This window comes from Nannobrachium achirus, assembly GCF_963921795.1.
Source record: "Nannobrachium achirus genome assembly, chromosome: 11".
In the NCBI taxonomy this organism is placed as follows: domain Eukaryota; kingdom Metazoa; phylum Chordata; class Actinopteri; order Myctophiformes; family Myctophidae; genus Nannobrachium; species Nannobrachium achirus.
This window is the reverse complement of record NC_137820.1, coordinates 51,048,427-51,071,443: the sequence shown is the minus strand read 5'-3', so window position 1 is coordinate 51,071,443 and position 23,017 is coordinate 51,048,427. Positions and strand designations below refer to the sequence as shown.

At 42.9% G+C, this 23,017-nt stretch overlaps 1 protein-coding gene across 1 annotated transcript in view; it reads right to left on the bottom strand.

Annotated features, from left to right (window-relative positions):
• Positions 1-23,017, bottom strand: part of cfdp1 (craniofacial development protein 1) — a 30,616-nt gene that overhangs the window by 618 nt on the left and 6,981 nt on the right. Inside the window, exons 5-6 of the mRNA XM_080736818.1 lie at positions 20,110-20,241; positions 3,516-3,674 (exon numbers count right to left, since the gene is read on the bottom strand). Coding sequence (XP_080592944.1) covers positions 3,516-3,674; positions 20,110-20,241 — 291 coding nt within the window. The remainder of the gene's footprint in view (positions 1-3,515; positions 3,675-20,109; positions 20,242-23,017) is intronic.

Here is a 23,017-nt window from a genome sequence, read left to right as displayed (position 1 = left end):
GATAAGGCTGTGGGTTTTGGGGAAACAGGAGCATGGGAGTAAAGGGCCGTCAACAGTGTGATGACATAACTTTTTGGTATTTTCGTGACCAGAGAAGGGCGGAGTAACCACAGCACAGTGGTGAGATAAATGGGGTGGATTAGGCTGAATATGTTATCAGCGGGTTCTTTAGGGGCTAGTGTTGAAATAACCAACTAAGTATGCTCTTTTCCTTCCCTTTAACCGGAGTGCACTCTGTGCCATGGCACACAGCTTTGTGATGAAAGCTCTAGAGGGTGAGTGGCGAGGGGAGCTTGTCTATGATCCCTAAGCTGCATGTTCCCTCATGCTTTAGGCGTCATCTTTCCAGTGAACGTCTGCATCCACATGCTAATGTCGAAGGTACCCTTTCGCGTGGGATGTTGACGACGTTAGAATGCAGACCCTAGCCTAGCGTATCACTGTAGAAACGAACCAAGTGCGATTTACTCTGTCCATACCGTCTCACTCACACCTCCACAAATCAGTGTACTGTACTGTAGTTAATACATTCTAAAAGCCTCCTCTCGCACATCAACCCTCCTCTTTGCTTTAAAGCTATACTGTGTAAGTTGCTAAACTAGTGGTCAGTAGCGGAATTGCTTTTTTCGCCCGGAGTCGTCGAGGACCACCGCCGCGGACCACCGGAGCGGCGCCGCAAACCACCGCGACCGATACGAATCCGTGGAGGGGTAGAACGTAATTTTCTGGTCAGGATTTGGGGATTAAGAGGTTAAGAATCCTTCACCATCGTAAACACTGTAGCTGAGGGAGGCTACTTCCTGAAGAGACGGCAGATACGCTGTGATTGGCCGGTAGTGTATCATGTGTGTATGATCCGCTATGTGATTGGCCAACATATACACAACGTATACAGATGATGCAGAGCCCTCACGGCTCATAGAAAACATATAAAGAGAAGGCTTTAGAAGCTGAAAATAACGGAGTGGGTGTTCTAAAACTTTAGCGATTTAACAGTTAGGACAATTTTAAGATTTGTTTAATAAAAAAAGTTACATGGTATAACTTTAACCCATTAAGACAGGGAAAGCCTCTGTGTCATTTTAGATTTTGCTGTGTATATAGCAACAAGAACTTGCTCACATTTTTTGACTACAAATTTTAAGATTTCTGAAAATCTAGGTTAGGATTAGGTGTTTTTAATCAGCCTCAGGTCTAAATGGGTTAAAAGTCATCAGTTTAAATTATTTGTTGTCAAAGACCATGGTATTTGAGACAAAATGCTTTGAATGTCTGGCGTAACATTCTCACAGGCCTATGGAGGTCATGGTAGATTGCCATTTCGATCACTTTACTTGGCAGCATTTAACAAAGAAAAAGACCTTTTACAAATGCTCATGCAGTGGACTTTTCCTTTCTCCCTTCTTCCCAGTGCGTGTCACTCCTCCTTCCCTGCCTCCAACCACTATTCTTCCCCCAGTTCCATCTTCCTTAGCTCTCCTTCAGTTTTTTTTCTTTCCTCCCTGCCTCTTTTCTTTGTGCCAAACCTTAAATGAATGGCCTAAACTGATTTAGCCTCTTGTCTATGAATCCTCTCCATCACACCGCTATTTCACCAAAATGACCCCTCCCTTCGTCTCTCCCTCCTTTCCCTCCCAGATGAGCGTCACTAAATGGCGGGGCTGACATAAAATTTTGCCTCATACTGTCTGTCTTCCATCCTGCTCTCTCTCTCTCCCTGGATAGACAAACACGCAGTAGATATTTAGCCTGTCCTCCAGTCTGTAACTTGTAAAAACCATGGCCACCCTCTAATTCAACGGCTATATCTGATTGCTCTCTCCACTGTCTGTGGTGTGTGTGTGTGTGTGTGTGTGTGTGTGTGTGTGTGTGTGTGTGTGTGTGTGTGTGTGTGTGTGTGTGTGTGTGTGTGTTTGTGTGTGTTTGTATGTGAGAGAGAGAAAAACGTGAGAGAGATGTGACTATATCTCTGCATAATACCACAAGTGTGCGTGCGTGTATGTTCGTGAACTGAGTAAATGAGAGATTTAGAAAAAGAGATACATGGGTGTGAGAGACTGTTATGGGCTCATTTCCATGTGACACCATAGCAGGTCATGTATGACAGCATGTCTGCCTGGTTATCTCCGTGCCTGTGACTGCATGATGTATATGCACTTAAGCGTCACAGAACCCATTTTCGTGCGAGCGTTATTGCGTGTCTATACAAGTGAGCGACTTTGCGTGACTTTGAGATAGTGCCTTACTATGTGCATGTGTGTGAGTGTGTCAGTGTGTGTATGTAAGTGTGTGTATTGTTGCCAGTTAATGGGCTGAGTGTGCGGCCTTGAGTTGCCCCTGGTAACCGAATGATGATGTCATGGTTAATTAGCATCCTCAGGAGAGGGTGAAATTATTCTCTCCTCTCCTCTCCATCTCTCTGTCTGTCCTCTACTTTTCTCTCCCCCTCTCTCTCTCTCATCGCTGCAGTTTTACCTCTTTTTCCTTAAATTCCTGTCACCTCTACTGTCACTGGTTATTATTTTGCCCCTCTCCACTCCTCTCCTCCTCATCCCCTATCTATCCATCCTAAAGTTACCCTCCTCTCTTTCCTCCACCTCCCTCCCCCCACTTCTCATTTTCCGGCATTACGAACCGCTTTGAAATCCTCCTCCCCATCTACTCTTCTAAATCCCTCTATCCCTCTTCCCCACTTCTCTGTCACTCGCTCTCAGCGGGAGGATAAATGACAACTCCCTCTCCTCTCCTCTCCTCTCCTCTCCTCTCCTCCCCACCCCCCGCCCTCCTTATCTTCATTTCTCTTTTGCCTGTATTACTCTTCACCAGCGGCGGCACTCATCGCTTCCCCGCCTCCCCCATGCTTGGATCCATGTTCCACTCTGGGTCTTTCTCTCTGTTCAGCCTGGACTGCGGTTCTGTCCACTCCTCCAGCAAGCCATGTGCTGTCTGACTGAGGGCTAGGGCATTCACTAATAGTGATTTTTAGTATTTGAATTATTCGACCTCAAAGTATTCGAATAGTCGAATATTCAACAGGACTGGCCAAACTGTCAAATATTAAGTAAGCAAGAGGCGAACATTGTGAAAATAGCCGATCTACATGCTCACATGTGTGAGCATGTAGATCTGCTATTTTCACAATATTTATCTGTGGAACAGAGTCACATTAAATGTAATACCTACAATTCCAAGTGCTTGTCAGGGTGGGGCTCCCCAGTTCAAATATGTTTATTTTGGGGGTCACGGCCTAAAAAGGTTTGAGAAGCCCTGGTATAGAGCATTAACAAATTCATCCACCAGGGGCATTGACAGCTCATTCTTATGACTTCTTATCTAGCCAAGCTTTATAAACTATATATTTTTTAAAGAGAAAACAATAAAAAATAAAAAATAAATAAGCGAATATTCGACTTCGGTGAACAACGTCGAATAGTGACTTTGATATTCGAATATTCGAATATTTGGTGAATGCCCTACTGAGGGCTTACATTTGTTCCTCTCTCTGTTTCTCTTACCCCTCTTTCCCTCTGTTGTGAATGGCCAGCTCCTCTGTGATGCCCTCCTCAGATTTAAAAGCGTCCCAGTCCATTTTAGACTTCTCCAGCGTGCTCATCTTCTGCTTCTTGCCCCCGAGGCGGTTCAGGAGGCTGGACATCCCTGCTGGACGCTTGACACTGAAATCAAAAGAGGGGAACTGTCATTGTGTGTATTTTTTGCTGGGGGTTGGGGAGGTGAAGGCTGAGAAAACTAGACATGCTTGCCCTCAGTGCATAGTTTCGAGTTCCTCATGATTCTCTGAGGCCACAACAACGGCTGAATTTCCCACGAAGAAAACCCCGGGAATGATCCTCATGGTAAAATGTAAAACACCAGTGTTCCCTATGTGATCATGTTATGTGGCAGTGGGGTCTGATTCCATGTTTACCTCTGTTATGGTTCAAGGCAATGCCCTGGTTTCACTGATGGTGCTGGTCACAGTGTTAGTTGGACAATACACTACTAGCATAGAGTCATGACAACAAACGCCTGCAGGACAAAAAACTCCTAGTCGGTACAAAACCGGCTGGAGATGACGCGCTCTCTGCGAGAGTAGAAAAGTATTTTTGTTTACTGGGTGCAGATTCAGGTAAGTATCAGGAAGAAAGGGAATATCCGCACTCGCTGCAGTAGTTTCTTGTTTTGTATTTTTATTTCTTTAAAACACAACAGCAGTCTCACCAGTGTAGAAGATGGTCAGACGGACCGGTTTAGGCCTGTGGCCTTCCTCAGCGTCAGTCAAAACAAACGCCTGCACTCATCCTCCATACAGATAACGATATGAATGAATGGAGTGTCCAACGCTAAGAAATTCTACACATACTTATGGGATTATCATTACCTTTGTTTAAATACTTTTTGAGCGGTGCTCCAACATCTGACTTTGTCTGTTTGTCCAAAGTTTGTTGTATGTTTTGGTTGTAGGGTCACATTGGCCAAGCTTCGCAGGACGCTTAATGAAATTAACTCATGAATAGCTCACTTCACAATAGATGTAATTTTGAGATTAACGGATGATACTGGTTTAATTAATAAATGCCACAACCTTTGTTACTAAAACATTATGGTCCTCTGCCTGTAACTGTCTGGATTCATTCCGATTTTCTTTTCCTTCTGCATGTCCTGTAGCGGTGCTAGCAGCTTTTTCTCGCCGTGGTGGCTGAGCTGACAGCTGCTGACGAAATCAAAGGCCAACACTTGAATGCAATAACAGGGCCTTACCGATCCCACGTTACCGTGAAAATTACATTTGCCACACCACACTGCCAAGTATTCAAAATATGGAAGAGATCAGAGAGGTGTTTCAGCGAGTCAAACATCCCGGACATGTCAGAAACCAGCATTTCCTTTTCCACGGTACCATAATAGCGTTTTAGACATTACACAGTTAAAAGATGAAGACATGTTGTGCAGGGTAATGGGTGACAAATATGATGTGCCATACTGTAAGTCACACCTATTGTGTTCACAATGGAACAGAAAGACATGGTGAATTCTACAGTATTGTGATGCAAACAGCATGCACAGCACTAAACAGGCCGTCTGCAGCATGCAGAAGCTGACAGAGAACTTTCGGCTAGGTTAGATTAGGTTTGAACTACCGTACTGTCCATCCTTAAGACATGCTCGGAACAGGAAATGCCATTGTTAGTGGCAGGTCAGTGGAATGTTGCAGAATGGAACACGTCAGCTATTTTTTCTACTTTTGTATGACACTGTAGTATGAAGACGTAAGGAATTGATATACGATATAACATAAAAGGTTATAAGATGGAGATAAGAGGTTTTCTGCTCGACAGCAACGATATACAAAGCACACACTCCTGAAAGGTGTGTGCATTGTCAGATCGTGATCCACAAGGCACATGCACAAGAATAACACTATAGCTTTACTTTGACAAACCACCAGCAAGGAAGGATCGTTTGATGTTTTTCTGAAATGCATATGGTGTTAGAATCCAAGCAAGACGAGTGGATAGGGAAACAAGAAGCAACATAGACAATAAGAAAATCAAAGGCATGTCAGTAAAGAGGATATTATGTATGTGTGTGTGGGCATTGTGTGTGTTGACATCGGTGTCTGTGGATATTGTTTTCCTGAATATCTACAAATCTCAAAGATTGAGGGATAGGAGACACACTGCAAAAACACACACAGTCTTACGTATACGCTTCCTTAAAGGGGAAGACCACCCATTTTCAATGGGTGGTACAACTTGATGACATCACACCATTGTACTTTACAATACAAACCCCAAAATCAATCCTCCAGTTCTAGGCAACACAGAAGGCGGGGAACTTTTTTTCTATTTCCACACAACTCCTCTAAGGTAAATTAATGACATATTTCAATATTGAAAATGGGTGGTCTTCCCCTTTAAGTGTCCGTGCACACACACACCCACACCCACACACAGCATGTACAACACAACAACATACAAACACGGTCGCATCCCATCTTGTGAAATATTTGCTTAATGATCCCGCTTATGTGGTGTTCTACTCCATTGGTTGGGACAATGAGGTTCTTCTAACGCAATGTGCCATTTTACACACACACACACACACACACACACACACACACACACACACACACACACACACACACACACACACACACACACACACACACACACACACACACACACACACACACACACACACACACACACACACACACACACACACACACACACGGGACAACTTTGCAGATTTTTAGACTGAATTGTTTAGGCACACAACGCATAAGCCATGTAGAAGTCATATTTTCACATCCTCATTACAACAGAACAATAAAACTATTTTTTTTTAAAACCTTTGTAAGAAACAACGATATATCCACAACACATATACTGTAACGGCTACAATATATTATGTCATATTTTAGTTTTTTTTTTACTGCTCAGTGCTCACTGACAGATAGGCTAGCCTATCAGTCAATGAGCAGTAAAAAGAAACACTCAAATATTCATAAAGTGAATGCACACAACCAGGCACAACATGAGTGAACTATAGCAGTTATTCTCAACCATTTTAATTTCAAGGACCCCAAGTTTGATACACATTAGGCCACGGCACAGACCCCCATTTGATGTATATTTTATCTCTGGGACCCCAATATACACTGTAAAATGCCCCGTGTTCATCGAATTCTGAGAGCGTACGTACGTGTCGTGTTCCATTTAGTTACATTTGTTCTGTTGACGTTCAGAGTTAAAGACCCCTAAGGTCTTTAACTCCCCTAACTATCATTCCCCCTGGAACCCCCTCACGGACCCCTGGGGGTCTCCGGACCCCGCATAGGGAGCCAGTGACCTATAGCGTGTAAATCCCAGGGTTGTGTGCAGCCCTCTGCCAGCTGTGAAACCAATATTGTTCCCACGACAGTGAAGACTAAACAGAGAGCAGGAGAGGGTTAGATAGCAAGAGAGAGACAGACAGACACAGAGAGAGAAACAGATGGAGGCTAGATAAGAGATATCAAATCGTTGTTGTCGAGCGGGAAAACTTGTATGTCCAAAACCGTTCCTTTTTTTAATCCCGTTTTAAAAACAGCCGATCTACAAGCTCACAACGCGTTGCATAGTGAAGCGTTGTTTGCTTGTAGATTGGCTATTTTCACTACTTTTGGGCAACACTCTTGTAATGACAAAGTAGGTATTAATTTACGGAAAAACACAACAATATCATTGTGATATGAGAAGGATAAGCGGATTAACAGAAAAAGAGGGGTGTTAAAGTTACAGGAAGAGAAACACGACGCATTGCCAGAAAACAGCCCCCACTGAGCGCTAACAAGACTTTTCACTGCAGTTTATTTGCATGTTTAGGTCTCCCATGTCTTGTCCACACGCACACGCAGCCGATTACAAACATGATGTGGTAAACGGAGACAGATAAACATACTGTACAGTCAAAGAAATGAAGGGTAAGAGTAGAGTTAGTTAATGGTCTTGAACAAAGGCCAGGCTGTTCCATAAACACTATTATCTATTAGAGGACTTCTAAGGACAACTGCTGGATTATTCATTCTTTTTTTCCCACACTGTGGATAGATTGTATTCACAATAGATAGACTGTCCATGTTTTTATTTTTTATTTGACCTTTATTAAACCAGGAGTAAAAAACACTGTTTAATCCCTTCTTATTACTTTGTCTTTAAGCTTTGGTGTATCTCTCTACTCCTATCAGTGTGTTTCATACTGTGGTGCTGCTATGACAACTGAATTTCCCCCAGGGGATCAATTAAGTTCTATACTGTATTGGAGGAGCAGCTTCCACGGCCACTACTTCACCCATCTTTTTCTTTGTTCGCTCTTCTATTTGTAGAAGACATGTCCCCTTGCCCCAACCATTCACAGGTCCAAAGGAGAGACAAGTTATACTCTAGGGCAGTGGTTCCTAAGTCTCAACCTTTTCAGGCCGCAACCCCCCAAAAATCATATTTTAACTGGGGACCCTCCCCACCCTGACAAGCACTTTGTTGAGAAATTACATTTTCTAGATTGGCTATTTTCACAACTTCAGCCTCTAATATTTGTCAATTTGGCCAATGTTTAATTTGTCATTTTAGAGGTATTAAAAAGTCCTTACATTGTCACTTTAGAAATGTGTAGATACCTCTGTACACTTAAACTTTATGTTGGTGTGTTTACTCTTGTGTGAGAAAACACTGTTGCACATTAAGTTAATCATCTGTGGGGACCCCTCAAAATAAATTGGGGGGTCCCGACCCACAGGTTGAGAACCACTGTTGTAGGGGGCGGCAGTGGCTCAGGGGTCGAGAGGCCGGTAGAGTGCCCATATGGGAAACGTGAGGTTCCCAGTTCGATCCTGGGCTCCCCCAGAGTAATGCTGCGTTCAGATGGGCTCAGGCAAGCGGTAGACGGCAAACCGGAAGTCATTTTAGTGGACGGGAGTAGAACGGCAAACGGTAAAGTAGTCCGGCAGTCGAAACCGGTGACGGTAAACGGCAGACGTGCCGTTCAAAGTTAAATTAATTTATGTTTTTACCGTGGTACAGGACGGAATCTGGAACCGGATGTTACGTAGCTCCATCTCACGGGACAAATTCGAGCAGAGCGCCAACACACACAGAACACACATCAGCCAGCAGTAGCAGAGAGAGCAGCATGGAGCCACCTCAACCACCGCAGCGCGCGTTTTCATTTTGTGCGAGCGCTTTAAATAATTAATTAATGTTGCCGTACCGTTCCGTCGGGCATATTTTGTTCTACCTTGCCGTACCGTCCAGCAGGTAGTGCCGTTTGCCGTCTACCGCTTGCCTGAGCCCATCTGAACGCAGCATTAGTGTCGAAGTGTCCTTGAGCAAGATGCTGAACCCCTCATTGCTCCTGATGTGCTGGTTGGTGCCTTGCATGGTTTCCTCCTTCATTGGTTATGAATGTGTGTGTGGAGTGAATGTACGGTAATGGACAATCTATGTAAAGTGATTTGGAATAAAGCAAATGCACCATTTAGTTTACCATTTGCCATTTACTGTAGTGCAAATGTGGACATCACCCACAGTGTGTGTGCGCGCGTGCGTCCCATCTTCCCAGCTTTTATCAAAGTTAGACATGAAATGTAACTTGATAAAATAGACTAACGAATGCAGAGCAGACTAGTTAAAAACATTATTGTTCTTTTGTTTGTTTTCCACTGCAATATTTGTGGCAAAGACAGAATAGCTAACTTTTACAAGCTTACAAATCTACATTTTACAGTGAAATTAACACAGAGGATTTTACTGTGTAGCACTAATGGCCATTAAAGCAAAGTGCTGACACTACTGTGAGACCTGCAGGCATACAAATGTAATGATGCACATTAGGTAAAATGAGATATGGAGGAAAATATGCCCCCTGCCCACCATCTATATACAGTATACACCTGGTGGTTGAATTGTGTTGTCCCAGTATGTTGGGTTAAACTACAACACAGACACACACACACACACACACACAGTGTGTGTCTGTCTGTCTGACTCACACACACACGCACGCACGCACGCACGCACACGCGCAGTGTCTGACTCGCTCTCACCTCCTGCTGGGTCTCGTGTTCTATATTTATCACCAACAGCATCTCTGTATCTCATCGTCTTTCTCTTTGCCAAAAGCCATCTGTCCTGAACACAATGTACTACTGAAAACACCTCTATCCCACTAGTTCCTGGTTTCTGCCCAAATTCATCTGAAAACACCTACAGTATATCCCAATAGTTCCTGGTTTCTGCCCAAATTCATCAGAATGTTTTTGTAACCATTAGTGTAAACTAGTTCTTTACCACTGAATAATGTGCATTTAATAAATAAAAGATGATGAACCGTGGATACACGTTCATATCTGAAACAAAGATGCATAAAGACATGCGTTTACAAATAAAGACATGCGTTTACAAAAATGTATGCATGTGAACAGGCACATACACAGTTTGTGAAAGCCACACATGTAAGCCATATAACGTATACAGTATGCTATAAGAGGAAATGAGAGGCAATGAGAACGGAATGGAGCAGCATTTCAGAAGTACTATGTGTGTGTGGGTGTATGTTTAACAAGCAGGGGAAAAGTTAGATGTCCCTGTGGCATGTAAAGTATGTTAAGATCTGGTGAATGAGACACCCATGTTTCATCTGCTGCACCAGTCCAAGACAGACAGACAGACAGACAGACAGACAGACAGAGGAGGGAGACCATTTTCCATAGATATATTTGCTGTCAATGTGGCCTATGAAACGGTATTCAGTCTCTGTGACAGTAAAACTCTCCAATGACAACAATCCAACCTCAATGTGGCATGTTGGCTATTTGTCTACTGTCAATGGAATGTTTTATTTATAAGTGTGTGTGTGTGTGTGTGTGTGTGTGTGTGTGTGTGTGTGTGTGTGTGTGTGTGTGTGTGTGTGTGTGTGTGTGTGTGTGTGTGTGTGTGTGTGTGTGTGTGATTATTGGGATGGAGCGCTTGAATTTGTGTTGGCTTTTCTCAAAGGTTAATCTCCCTTTTTTAATTTATTCAGAAGTTTTGCCAACACACCGTGTGTAAGATATCGTTCTTTCGTTTTTGCACATGTTCTTTTCCTTATGACTGATGATTTGGTAAAGAAAATCATTTCACCCTCTCCACTAAACGTGTAACTACTGCACCGTGGTGCAATCTAATCTGATTATGTTTAGAGCTCTTCTGGGGTACATTTGTGAGTTTGTAAAAAAATAAAAAATGGGTGAAAAAAAAAGGCGCGCGCACACGCACGCACACGCACACGCACACACACACACACACACACACACACACACACACACACACACACACACACACACACACACACACAGGGTGTGTAGGGTTTAAATGGTTAAAGCTCTCTTTCTGTGCCTTGCTTTTTTTGTGCTGCTTTCATTCTTCTGCAAGTCTTTTTCCCTGTGGGATTGCAGCTTTCTCCTTCCGTCTCCTCTTCCTCTCTGCCCCCTGTTGTTTGGACCTTTCAGCCAAGTCTTTCTCACACAGCCAAGCCAGCTGTTTAAGTGTTCCTGTTTAACTGTGTAACTGATATGGCCAACCATTCTCTATGTGTGTGTGTGTCTCGCCATACATGTCATCACAGCCACAGACATCTGGAGTCCTTCCACTATTTCCGGGGATACTGTAATACACGCAATCATCCAAACAGGCACGCACGACGCACAGCACGCGCGCGCCCCCACACACACACACACACACACACACACACACACACACACACACACACACACACACACACACACACACACACACACACACACACACACACACACACACACACACACACACACACACACACACACACACACAGCTGCTCAACCTTCTCATTGAATGGACCAGTACTTCCTTCCTGTATGAATAGACCAATCAGTTCAAACGGAGCTACTGACCAACACAATGATACATATTGCCAATACCAGATGAATCTGAATGCATCTGAATGCATCTGAATGACACAGCATGCAGTAAATATCATATTTAAAAGAGATATTAAATTCCTTCTAAATAACTTGTGTTTATCCCCCCGCCTCCTCGCACGCAGATGGGGTGTGCCGATATGTTGGGTAAGCCGATCTGGTGATATAAATGGTGTGCCGATATTTTTTTTTTAATCATTATCATTTATTTCGTTTTTAATCACCTAGTGCGTATATGTACGATCAGGCTGCGCCAGTCTTGCGCAATAATGCGTATATGTGCGTTCAGGCTGAGAAAGAGTTAACGGTTCGATTCCTTAACGGTTCCCATTAACGATATTAACACAATTCACGCATACATACTAAAGCAATAAGCCACAAGAGGCGAGTGGTTACCGGGGTAGTATACACCGGCTGAGAGGCGTTGGGAAACACGAGGCGCAGCCGAGTGTTTCCAGTGTTCTGAGTGTTTCCGAGTGTTTCCAAACTGGAGGTGAACCGTGCATAGTCCTCTGAGACACCAAAGATAGCAGTGTGTGGAGAGATGTCTACAGGGATTGTGGGAATTAGCTGGTTTCTGCCTGACAGCAGAGATAGTTATATAATAGAATAGAAATACACCCTAAGATATAAAACTGAATTATTGAAGGTTATTTCTATCATGGTGTTGGTCCAATACATCTTTGTGAACTTGAGCGACACGTCCATAACTTACAACTACCAGACTTGGTGATGTCATCCACTGACAAGCTTTTCATTCACAGTTATTTATAGCTATGCATGTACTATTAAACCTATTTTTAGAACCAAGTCAGGCAGTATCGGTTACAATGGTCTCACAGACTCACACACGCACACACACATCTGGAAACTATCAAAGTGGAGTCAAGTGGACCCGGAAATATGCTGGTGGATGTGGACTACAAGTTCTCCCATTTTTCTCACGCCGTTCCAGACTATTTCCATGCACACAGTTTTCTAGGAGACAGATCGTATCCGAGTTAACCACATGAACCCTAGCGAGCCCTATTATGGCGGCAAACATTTGGCAAAAATAGCAGATCTACACGCTCACAGCATTTCATGCTGCTCGCAATGCATTGTGAGCTTGCAGGATGTTGACGGCTGGACTTGCATTTCCAGCCATCAGAGTTTTACTCACCTTCATTAAGAAAGATAACATGCACTTCCTATTTATATTTGAATCATAGTAGTTATCAGTAAATCTATGGCATTCAAATAAGTGAATCTTAGATTGGCCAGGAGAACCTGATAAAAGTAGGGTTGGGATCCTTTAGGATTTTAACAATTTCAGTTCCTTGACGATTCCCTCTTAACGGCAAAGGTGGTGTTTGGTGTAGAGGGGGAAAAGTGCAGACTAAGTACACAGTGAAAGGTCAAGTTTATTAAGTATTGACGGTTCAAGTGGTTAAATATCTGAAAACACAAATTGATATGCATGAATCCAAAATACACTGATGATTGTGCTGTCAAACAATGAAATTACGAAAAGGTTGTGGGGGTCCCTGCTACATCTCTCTCTCAACTAAGGGGTCCTTGGCCTGAAAACGTTGAAGACCCCTGTCCTAGAGAGTGAATGAGCTATAGTGAGCTGGTTCGCGCCCCTCCCTTTTGTATGCGAGAGCTGGCGAGAACTTCTGGGAAATCGGATTAGTAGAGCGGAACAAAACAACATCTCTGTATTCAGTTTTATACTCTCCCTTTGTTCCTAATCGGCACACGATCATTGCGTACCAAATGCAGTGTGCTTTATCGTTTAATCTATCAGAGTGCATTATGAATAGGCCAAAGCTTATTAATTCAATTTTGTTTATTCCCCAATTATGGCTAGCCAGATGAATATCCAAGAAGCTTAAGAAGTATTTTCAGGTCCATTACTCACCAAATTCAAAGAGCGAGAGTTATGCGAGACTGTTCCTCCTCCTGGTTTTCTTACCCATTTTGTTTTTCAGCACAGATTATAATTTTCTCCCTCTCTCGTTATCTCTTGACATTTTAGCAACCACACAGACACGCACCATGAAACACACCATGCACAAGAAACAGCTTGTAATGTACAATTTAAATAGCTGAATGTTGCGGGCTGTATGCACTCTGGGAGAAGGTTTGGAGCCAGCACATCTGCTGTGTATTCCTTAATGTCACGTACTGTACAGTATAGAAAAGGAGTACTAACTATTTAATCTTATGTTTTCTTATAGTCCAGTGGTTCTCAACCTTTTCAGGCCGCAACCTCCAAAATAATCATATTTGAACTGGGGACCCCCCCACCCACCCTGACGAGCACTAAGAGTTGAGGCATTACATTTTGTATAACATGGTTCTATTGTGAAAATAGCAGATCTACATGCTCACAACGCCTCGCGTTGCAAGGCGTTGTGAGCATGTAGATCGGCTATTTTCACAATTTCCGCCTCTAATATTTGACATTTTGGCCATTGTTTAATTTGTCATTACAAAGTCCTTAATTTGTTACTTTAGAAATGTACAGATACACACTATACACTTCAACTTTATGTTGGTTTGTTTACTGTTGAGAGAGAAAACAATGTTGCTCATTAAGTTAATCATCTGGGGACCTCCCAAATGACCACCAGACACTGTTATAGTCGATGCAAGATTATATAATTGACCATGAATTTGGTTTTTTGTGTGAACATTTCACAGATGCTATATCAAGTCATTTATTGATTCAAATAAGATGTGCAATGCGCAATTTACCGTCCTCAAAATAACAAAACGGAACTGACCACTCCTGCAGGTCTTTAAGTTAAGAAACAAGACCCACCGGTAATTAAGACACAGAAAATAGCCGAGTGGGCAGAGACCAGGTCGTCTGATATTCAGAAGGTCACAAGTTTGCCTCCCATGTCTATGTGCCGAAGTGTTCCTGAGCAAGACACTTAACCCCTAGCAACAACCCCCCCTAGAACTCATCATGACCATTTGAGCAGCTATGAATTTCCCCTGCAGGATTAACAATGGTCTTGGCCTTGTCAGTCTTGACACAACAGTATATGCAGGCCCAGGCTGGCCAACTGCATAACCTCCCAATTTCTTGAAATACTGTGTGGTGTAAATAAGAATGTAAACCGTTGGGCCATCCCATTCTTAATTAAGGATTTGATTCCCAATCCAATGAATAAAGCTTTTAATCATTCAGCTCAGTCCTAGATGCAATACATAACGTATTGCATCTAGGGCATCCTCTTCCTTGAGCCAGGCTTAAGCCTGAGAGAATACCAATTTATAATGTATAAATTGAGCGTTAGTGATGCCTCGCTTTTTTCCTCCCAACATAAACACACATAGACGTAAGAACAAGTGTGTGTGTGTGTGTGTGTGTGTGTGTGTGTGTGTGTGTGTGTGTGTGTGTGTGTGTGTGTGTGTGTGTGTGTGTGTGTGTGTGTGTGAGTGAGTGACTTATTAGAGTGAGTGATCAGGCTCAATGTCATGCTAGTAACCAGGAAGGTGTATGTATAATCAATTACCCATCAAGCAATCAGACCGCTGATCAATAACAGTTGAGTGCTCACAAAGTCGGCCGAATTAATTACAGTGTGCTGCAGACCAAAACTGCATTGAATTGCATTCAAATTCCTGTGCCTCATTTCATTATAGCACTGTCCCTCCAACTCAATTAATCGGACGGTTTGGTCTTGTTAGCTTATTAATAATTATTTTATTTTCAACATTGGAATCTCATGTATGATCCTCATCGTACAACTGAAAAGACAGGTCTGTATTGGGTAAATAAATACAATTCACACACTGTATGTATACATTTGTATCTTAGAGTTAATTGAGACTTTACTGTGATTTTACTGTGTTCACATTTTGTTTTGTTGTACATTCATTCTTCTGAAGGTGTGCATTAACACTGAGGATTTTACTGTGTACACATCATTCACATTCCTCTAGTGTCCCTAACAAGCACCAAGCATCCGGTTCTGAATTTGAAGCTAATAAGAAAGTCATGAAAACGCTGCAGTTCTCATTAATGGCCTAGAGGGTGTCGCTAATTCCACTCCTGCTGGCCATTAAACTCAATGGGTATTTTCTTAATTTATTTTTTACAGTCTATGGTCCCTATTCGGGGGAAACATTCCGCCACAATTGGGGAAAAGATATTTAGTGTAGAGGGAAGAAAGTCTAGACCCCTGGGGGATTCCAGTCAACTAAATAAAATGCAGGGATTTAAGGATTAATGTAGGCTACCTGATGTTGTTCTTTAGATGACATGTCTTGGCAGAGCCAAAAAACCTTATTGTTGTTCTTGCTGTCACAAGTAAAGCAGCTGTTGCTTTTCCAGCGAGAAAAGAACGACGTTCCCAAAAACACTACAGGTCTAGGCATGATTGATATGCAGGAAAACCTAACCGAGGTTGTTGCGTCATATGTGCATGCGGGTATGTTGTATTGAAGCCAAGCAGTATATTCAAACAATTAGTGACTCAAAAAATAAGAAGGCTGAAAAAACTACTCTTTTATGTTCACATTTTAATATTTCGTTTAATAATTCCCCCTGGCTATGATTTGTTTTATATTGATGTATTGATAACTTGTCGTTTGTGTTTGTGTTGTACTGTACTGTATTGCCTGTTTCGTATTGTCTTGTTAATTGTACGTCATGATGTTTGAATAAAGATTTATAAAAAAAAAAAAAATACAAAAATGTAGTGTGTTGGTGTTAATCAGACAACGTTCGCACAATTCATAGGTGTGCTGTGTGAGAGAGAGAGAGAGAGAGAGAGAGAGAGAGAGAGAGAGAGAGAGAGAGAGAGAGAGAGTTTGTGTCTGATTGGCAAGTCCCACTCCATACTATCACAGGCGCATGTCCCATAGCTTGGAGGTACAGTGAGTATGAAGTTAAAGGGATAGTTCACCCCCAAGATATTTCTTTTTCTCTCGATTACTCACCCCAACCCCATGCAGATTTGAATTCATGGCTATTTCTTTGTTTTTGTAGTATTCCTAAGCCAATAATTTGATGACCTGCAGTTGTTCCCTATGGAGACACAAATAGCCTACTTTGTGCCCTATGGAGACACAAAGATTCCTCAAATTATTTTCTTGCGAAAAACTATCCCTTTAAACATTCACCGAAATAACATTGTTGCCGTTGATAGATTTGAAAAAATATTCTGAAATGGCCTACTGACAGCGTGCACAGGAATTTTGACGCTGATCTGTGTAGTAGTTTGCATGATTAGCCAAGGATAGAAAGACAGACAGACAAAGAAAAAAACACACAGGCGAAAATATGATCTCCGTCCCTGCATTCGGCCATATGCCGATAAAGATAAATGGATTGTGTGAATACGTCAACAGAACAGAATTGTCTGCTGCATTCAGAGCACAGATGTGTGTGTGAGTGTGTGTGCGCGTGTGTGTATGAGTAAGGGGTGAGCTAAATGAAAGGGACAGAAAGAGAAATACTCCTAAAGTGTGAAGGAAGTTGAAATGAGGAGAGAGAAGCACAGAGAGTCGGAAGGGAGGGAGGGAAAACACAGACAGGAAAATGAGGACAAGAGAGGTGGACTGGGGATAAGAGAAAGAGAAAGAGAGAGAGAGAGGGAGGGAGAAAAGACAAACAGCGGGTAAAAAACAGGAGAGTCGAAGGAATAGAAATGAGAGAGGCCACGACATGTAACATGGAGACGGAAAGGAGAGAGGCAGTGAGACAGAGAGAAAGAGAAGAAATTAGGCCAGAGAGCAGGACAGGTCTAGGAAGCCCTGATGATGGATAAGGAGGAAAATGAACGAGGGAGGAAAAGATGGGAGCGGCCCTGCAAATGTGCCTACTAAGCATTCTGGTCCAGACCTACAGTACTGTATATGGAGCACAGCAGGTCTGATCACCGGCTCTGCACCAGCTTGCCATGTTCTTTCTTCACACACACAGTACACACACAGTACACACACACACACACACACACACACACACACACACACACACACACACACACACACACACACACACACACACACACACACACACACACACACACACACACACACACACACACACACACACACACACACACACACTCACTCACTCTGGGGAGGACCAACCAATAGAAAGGCGGCCAACTGGGTTACAGAGCGGCTGGACATGTTATTCTATATTCACCTCATTTCTTTCAGTTTCCCCATTTGGCTGAGCCACTTTTCTACACAGAGCACAGCCTGCTGCAGCATCACTCAACTCGATTCAATTGGGACTTCTTCCCCATTGGAGATATTTTCTGTATTTTAATATAAGACGTTTCAGTTCAGGAGGACCCGGAGACAAATATGCTTAAAGCACAATGACAGTTTGGTAGTGGTTTGGGTTTTGTAAGTTACCTTGCCATGCCATGATACTCCAAAAATTCGTGAGATAGGTTTAAAAGTAGTTATTGTCGTTATCAGCCAGAGTGCGGGAGTCCATCTCCGTCTCACTATGCGCTAGACCTCTGGGAGATGGATTGCTGAAGTGGAGCATAGCACCTGCTACCATCAGCTCCCAGTACTTACTGCACGACTTGCCACACCCAAGCCGTGCCCGGGTTCGAAAGGTGAGTGCTCTACCAACTGAGCTACCCGGACAAATAGCACATAAGCAAACGCAAATAAGTAGATGCCAATGTTTAAAAAACCCTCACAAATTCAAATGGTAAAACATTTCTAAAGGAAGTAACAAAAATGCAGTGTCCAGTTTTGTAATGTAGATTTGTTCACCATTGTTCACATAATGTGCAATTAAGGTCACTGGTTTGCCCTCTGGTCACGGCCTATGTGTCAAAGTGTCCCTGAGCAAGACACAACCCTATAACTGCTCCCCGGACACTGTAGAAATGGCACCCACTGCTCCTAATAGTTAGGATGGAAGGATAAATGCAGAGGACAAATTTCACATTATGTGCAAAAGTACTGACAACAATACCCTAAAGCAAGGGTCTTCAATAGGGGGTCCTCAGAGTTACTACAGGGGGTCCTCCAAATCTTTGTGCGATAGAAACATTTTTTTCTCCATTTTTATTCGGAGTACTTTAGCCAAAAATAGCAGATCCACAAGCTCGCGCTGCGAGGCATTGTGAGCTTGTAGATCGGCTATTTTCGAGAGGTTTGGTGTAGAGGGGAAAAAGAGCAGACTAAGTACAGAGTGAAAGGTCATGTTTATTAAGTATTGACATTTTAAGTGATTACATATCTGATAACACAAATTGATATTAATCCAGAATACACTGATGATTGTGCTGTCAAACGATGAAACTATATGGAATCTGGGGGTCCCTGCATCATATCTCTCTCTCAGCTAAGGGGTCCTTGGCCTGAAAACGTTGAAGACCCCTGCCCTAAAGGAGTAGGGAGTGGGGACCATAGCTCTCCATTTGCTTCCCTAAGCCATTGTTTCTGCATTTTGTGGGAGGACGCCATCCTCTCTCTCATTTTGAGCGGGAAACTGTAGTAAACACGCCAATAGAGATAATCAAGGGAGATTGTAAACCATTACCTTACATAACCACAACAACGCTATCTGGGCCTTCAACACAAACCATTAACAAACCTCTGAAGCCGAGTGTTAAGTGTGTGTATGTGAGGGAGTGATGGTCCTTTTCCTGTTGTGCGGTTTGGGCGCCCCTCACTATAAAAACATACATCAAAACACATGTATTCTCACTCTTTTACTCCTGACTGATTCTCTTTCTCTTTCTCTTTCACTCTCTCTCTCTCTCACACTCACACACACACACACACACACACACACACACACACACACACTACAGGCTAATGTATGATGCTCCTCCTACCCATGCAGCAGGGAATAAAATAAACAGGAAATGCCTTATGTGTGGAGGACACACTGCACTTCCTGTCTGTTGGGAGATGATTTCCTGTTTCCTGTCTGGGACTTCAGGGGAAAGACGTGCTCATCCCCAATCCATTAATCGCCATAGCAACGACAAGATTTAACGAGAGGGGTGGGAAAGGAAAGCATTTGGACTGCTGTACACCCCCTCATTCACACACACGCATGTGCGCGCGCACACACACACACACACACACACACACACACACACACACACACACACACACACACACTACACGCAAATTATATTCATAAGTTTGCATTGAAACAAATCTACAGCGGTGGAAATTCCATTATACTGATATTAATGTCACAACACAGTTCATTGTGAATGGATGCTGAAGCGGAAAATTAATTTCCCTGTACACCAAAATGTATTTATATGCCCCCCCCAAACACACACACACACACACACACACACACACACACACACACACACACACACACACACACACACACACACACACACACACACACACAGAAGATAAGTGATAATCTCATTAGCTGGTTATGTATGTGAGTGAGTGTGTGTTCCATTTGTATTTGTATGTTTGTTCGTATGACACCCTAGCTACAGAGCTTAAAGTGAAGCCATGAATCCTGCAGGATTACTGCCACGTCATACACATTTACACACACCCATACTGATTAAGGCTGCAGTGCGAATGTGTGTGTGTGTGTGTGTGTGTGTGTGTGTGTGCGTGCGTGCGTGCGTGCGTGCGTGCGTGAGTACGTGCGTGCGTGCGTGTGTGTGTACCTGGGACCTGGCGGTAGCAGTTTGTTGGGTGCTGGTCTTTCCTGTTCCTCTCCTGTGTCCACTGCTGCCGTATCCTGGTTCTTCAGATAACTCTTGGCTTCTTTGGAGTCTGCCGATACCTCTTTAGTAACCCTGACACAGAGGAAGAATGAGAATGGTGGTGAAGAGGGAATAAAGGACTGGATGCAGGGAAGCCCCCCCCCCCCCCTCCACACAAACCTGACTGTGAAGAATGAAGAAGGAATAAATAAATAAAACAAGTATGTGAAAGACAATTGATCGACTTGTAAACATGTAAACCATCAAACATATCATTTTCCAAACAACTCACTCACGCTCTAACGCTCACGCTTATCTACGTTTATCTATTCACTCGCTTCAGCAACTGATCCCAAAGTTCACATGGTATTGGCCATTAGCATTATACCAACGGTGACGGAGCCCGAATTTCATTTCTCCCAAATTAAAGCTGTTTAGTAGCGTTTTCTATTGTCTGTTGCCAGGGTTACGTCTGTTCCTCCAGGGCATGGGATCTGGAGCCCCACACACACACACACAGCTCCCTCTCTCACAGTTAGGAATGTGCATTCTCTCAGGAATGTGCTCTCTCTCTCTCTCTCTCTCTCTCTCTCTCTCTCTCTCTCTCTCTCTCTCTCTCTCTCTCTCTCTCTCTCTCTCTCTCTCTCTCTCTCTCTCTCTCTCTCTCTCTCTCTCTCTCTCTCTCTCTCTCTCTCTCTCTCTCACCAGGTGCGTTTGATGTGTGTCTCATCTTCCAACGGGTAAATAAATATACACTCCTCCATGAGCTGCTCCTTACATTATGATGCTCTCACGCACGCACCAGTTACAGTAACTTTCCCCACAACCCACACTCTGCACATATTTTGGAGCACACATCTTTGAACGGGTAAGGTCTAGTACTACAAAATCATACTTTTCATACTGGAAAGCATATTCAGTCTCATAAAAAACGTATCCGATTACCTACAGTCCACAGATTTGAAGCTGGTATCCGCCAATGATCTGGTCTGATCTGATCTGGACATATCAGATCAATCATAATTGTATTCTTTAAATACTACTGCATTCATGTCTTCATCTGTATTCATCATTAAATATAATTTCATTCATTTGGTGTGGCGAAGTCTCTTTATGTTGAACATGATTAGTAAATTGAGTTGTGCTTTTTTGAGTTAACATTAACAATTTGATGTGTATTTTGAATTAAGCAATGTGAATATACTGTATACAGTATATAAGGCCTATGAAGACATTACTTTACTACAAAATTATTAGTCAAAAACATTTTTACCTATTTATTTATTTTTAATCTTGCAGCCCACTAAACGAAGTTACATCTTAGCTTATGGCCCTCCTCGTCAAAAAAAATAAATAAAAATAAAACGTTTGGGCACTCTCAGTTTCCCTTACTGCTGAATGAGATGAGATTTATAGCCTTGTTTTTTTCCCCCTTAGCAAGTAATAACAGGGAACCGTGACTGAATGAGAGCCTCCATGGACTCTGCCCACACAGGACATTAAGCTTGTTGTGATGTAGATACAGATCAACGGCTGTCTTCTTCTCATGGTGCAGTGAGATGAGCAGGGAAATTCACATCCAGACTATCTTATTCATAACACTACAAGCCTACAGTATCTACAAACACCATCGACAAGCACAATCTACTCAACAAGCTCAATCCATAAGCAGCACAATCTACAAGCACGTAGCACGACGTGTTATGTTTTTGTAGATCGGCTATTTATGCCGCACAACACCAGTGAGAAACTAGTTAAGTATCTGGGCACTGAAGCCTCCTTCTGTTGAAGTTATTTAACAACTTGAATCTAAATGTTATCAGAAACTATTCCGTCTCCATTTTGTGTGCAGGAGTGCATAGCACACTCATCCCCTTGCGCACGCACGCACACCACACCACACACACACACACACACACACACACACACACACACACACACACACACACACACACACACACACACACACACACACACACACACACACACACACACACACACACACACACACACACACACGAAAGGGGGTGCATATTATCATCTACACACAGTATCTATGCCTGCATTTGGGTTAGGCGTCTCTCCCACGAGACATGCCAGGCTATATCAGGATCAACCACTGCATCCTCTGGGAACGTCCACATTACCCATCACACATTAGACTCTACAACCACTGGCATCCATCAGAGCCATAGTGGAACGTTGCCAACGTGATATACTGTATGCTAATCATATGCTGCCAGAATAATACAGAATGAAGCAGCTCCCTACATAATGATAATGACTCAGAACAGTTGGTGGAGAGACTGCTGTGACCGTGATTTATAGGGAATTGCTTCTCAAAGTGGGGTCCGGGGACCCCCAGGGGTCCTTTGGGGGATTCCAAGGGGGTCCTCAGGAAAATGAGTTAATACAGTATCAAAATCAGTTTACTATTATTTTATTTTTTTCATGTCCCACTGTTTTTTTACGGATTGTTTTTATTTTTGTGTTCTTTTAAATCAGTTTAATCCCTTGAACAGTGTAGGGTTGCACAACAAGCTTCAACTAGGCTAAGTTTTAACTTGGTGTGAGGTGGTGCAACTGGCTCCTGGTCCACAGAAGAAGAATCGCCTAAAGATGGCAAATGTAATGTCAGTGATTTACAATAATCCTGGATGAGCTTCTAGGCATCAGTGTCTGCTTTCATTTCATTTTATAGTTTAATTACTAGCATTATGTAAAGCTGGATCTAAATATTCAGTCCAACTATGAGTCCAGACATCACTCAGGACTAGACAGGTTGATACTGTAAGTTTCCACTAGGCTACATATTATGTTCAGAACAAACTATATATATGTTTTATTATTATTATTTTAGTAATTTATA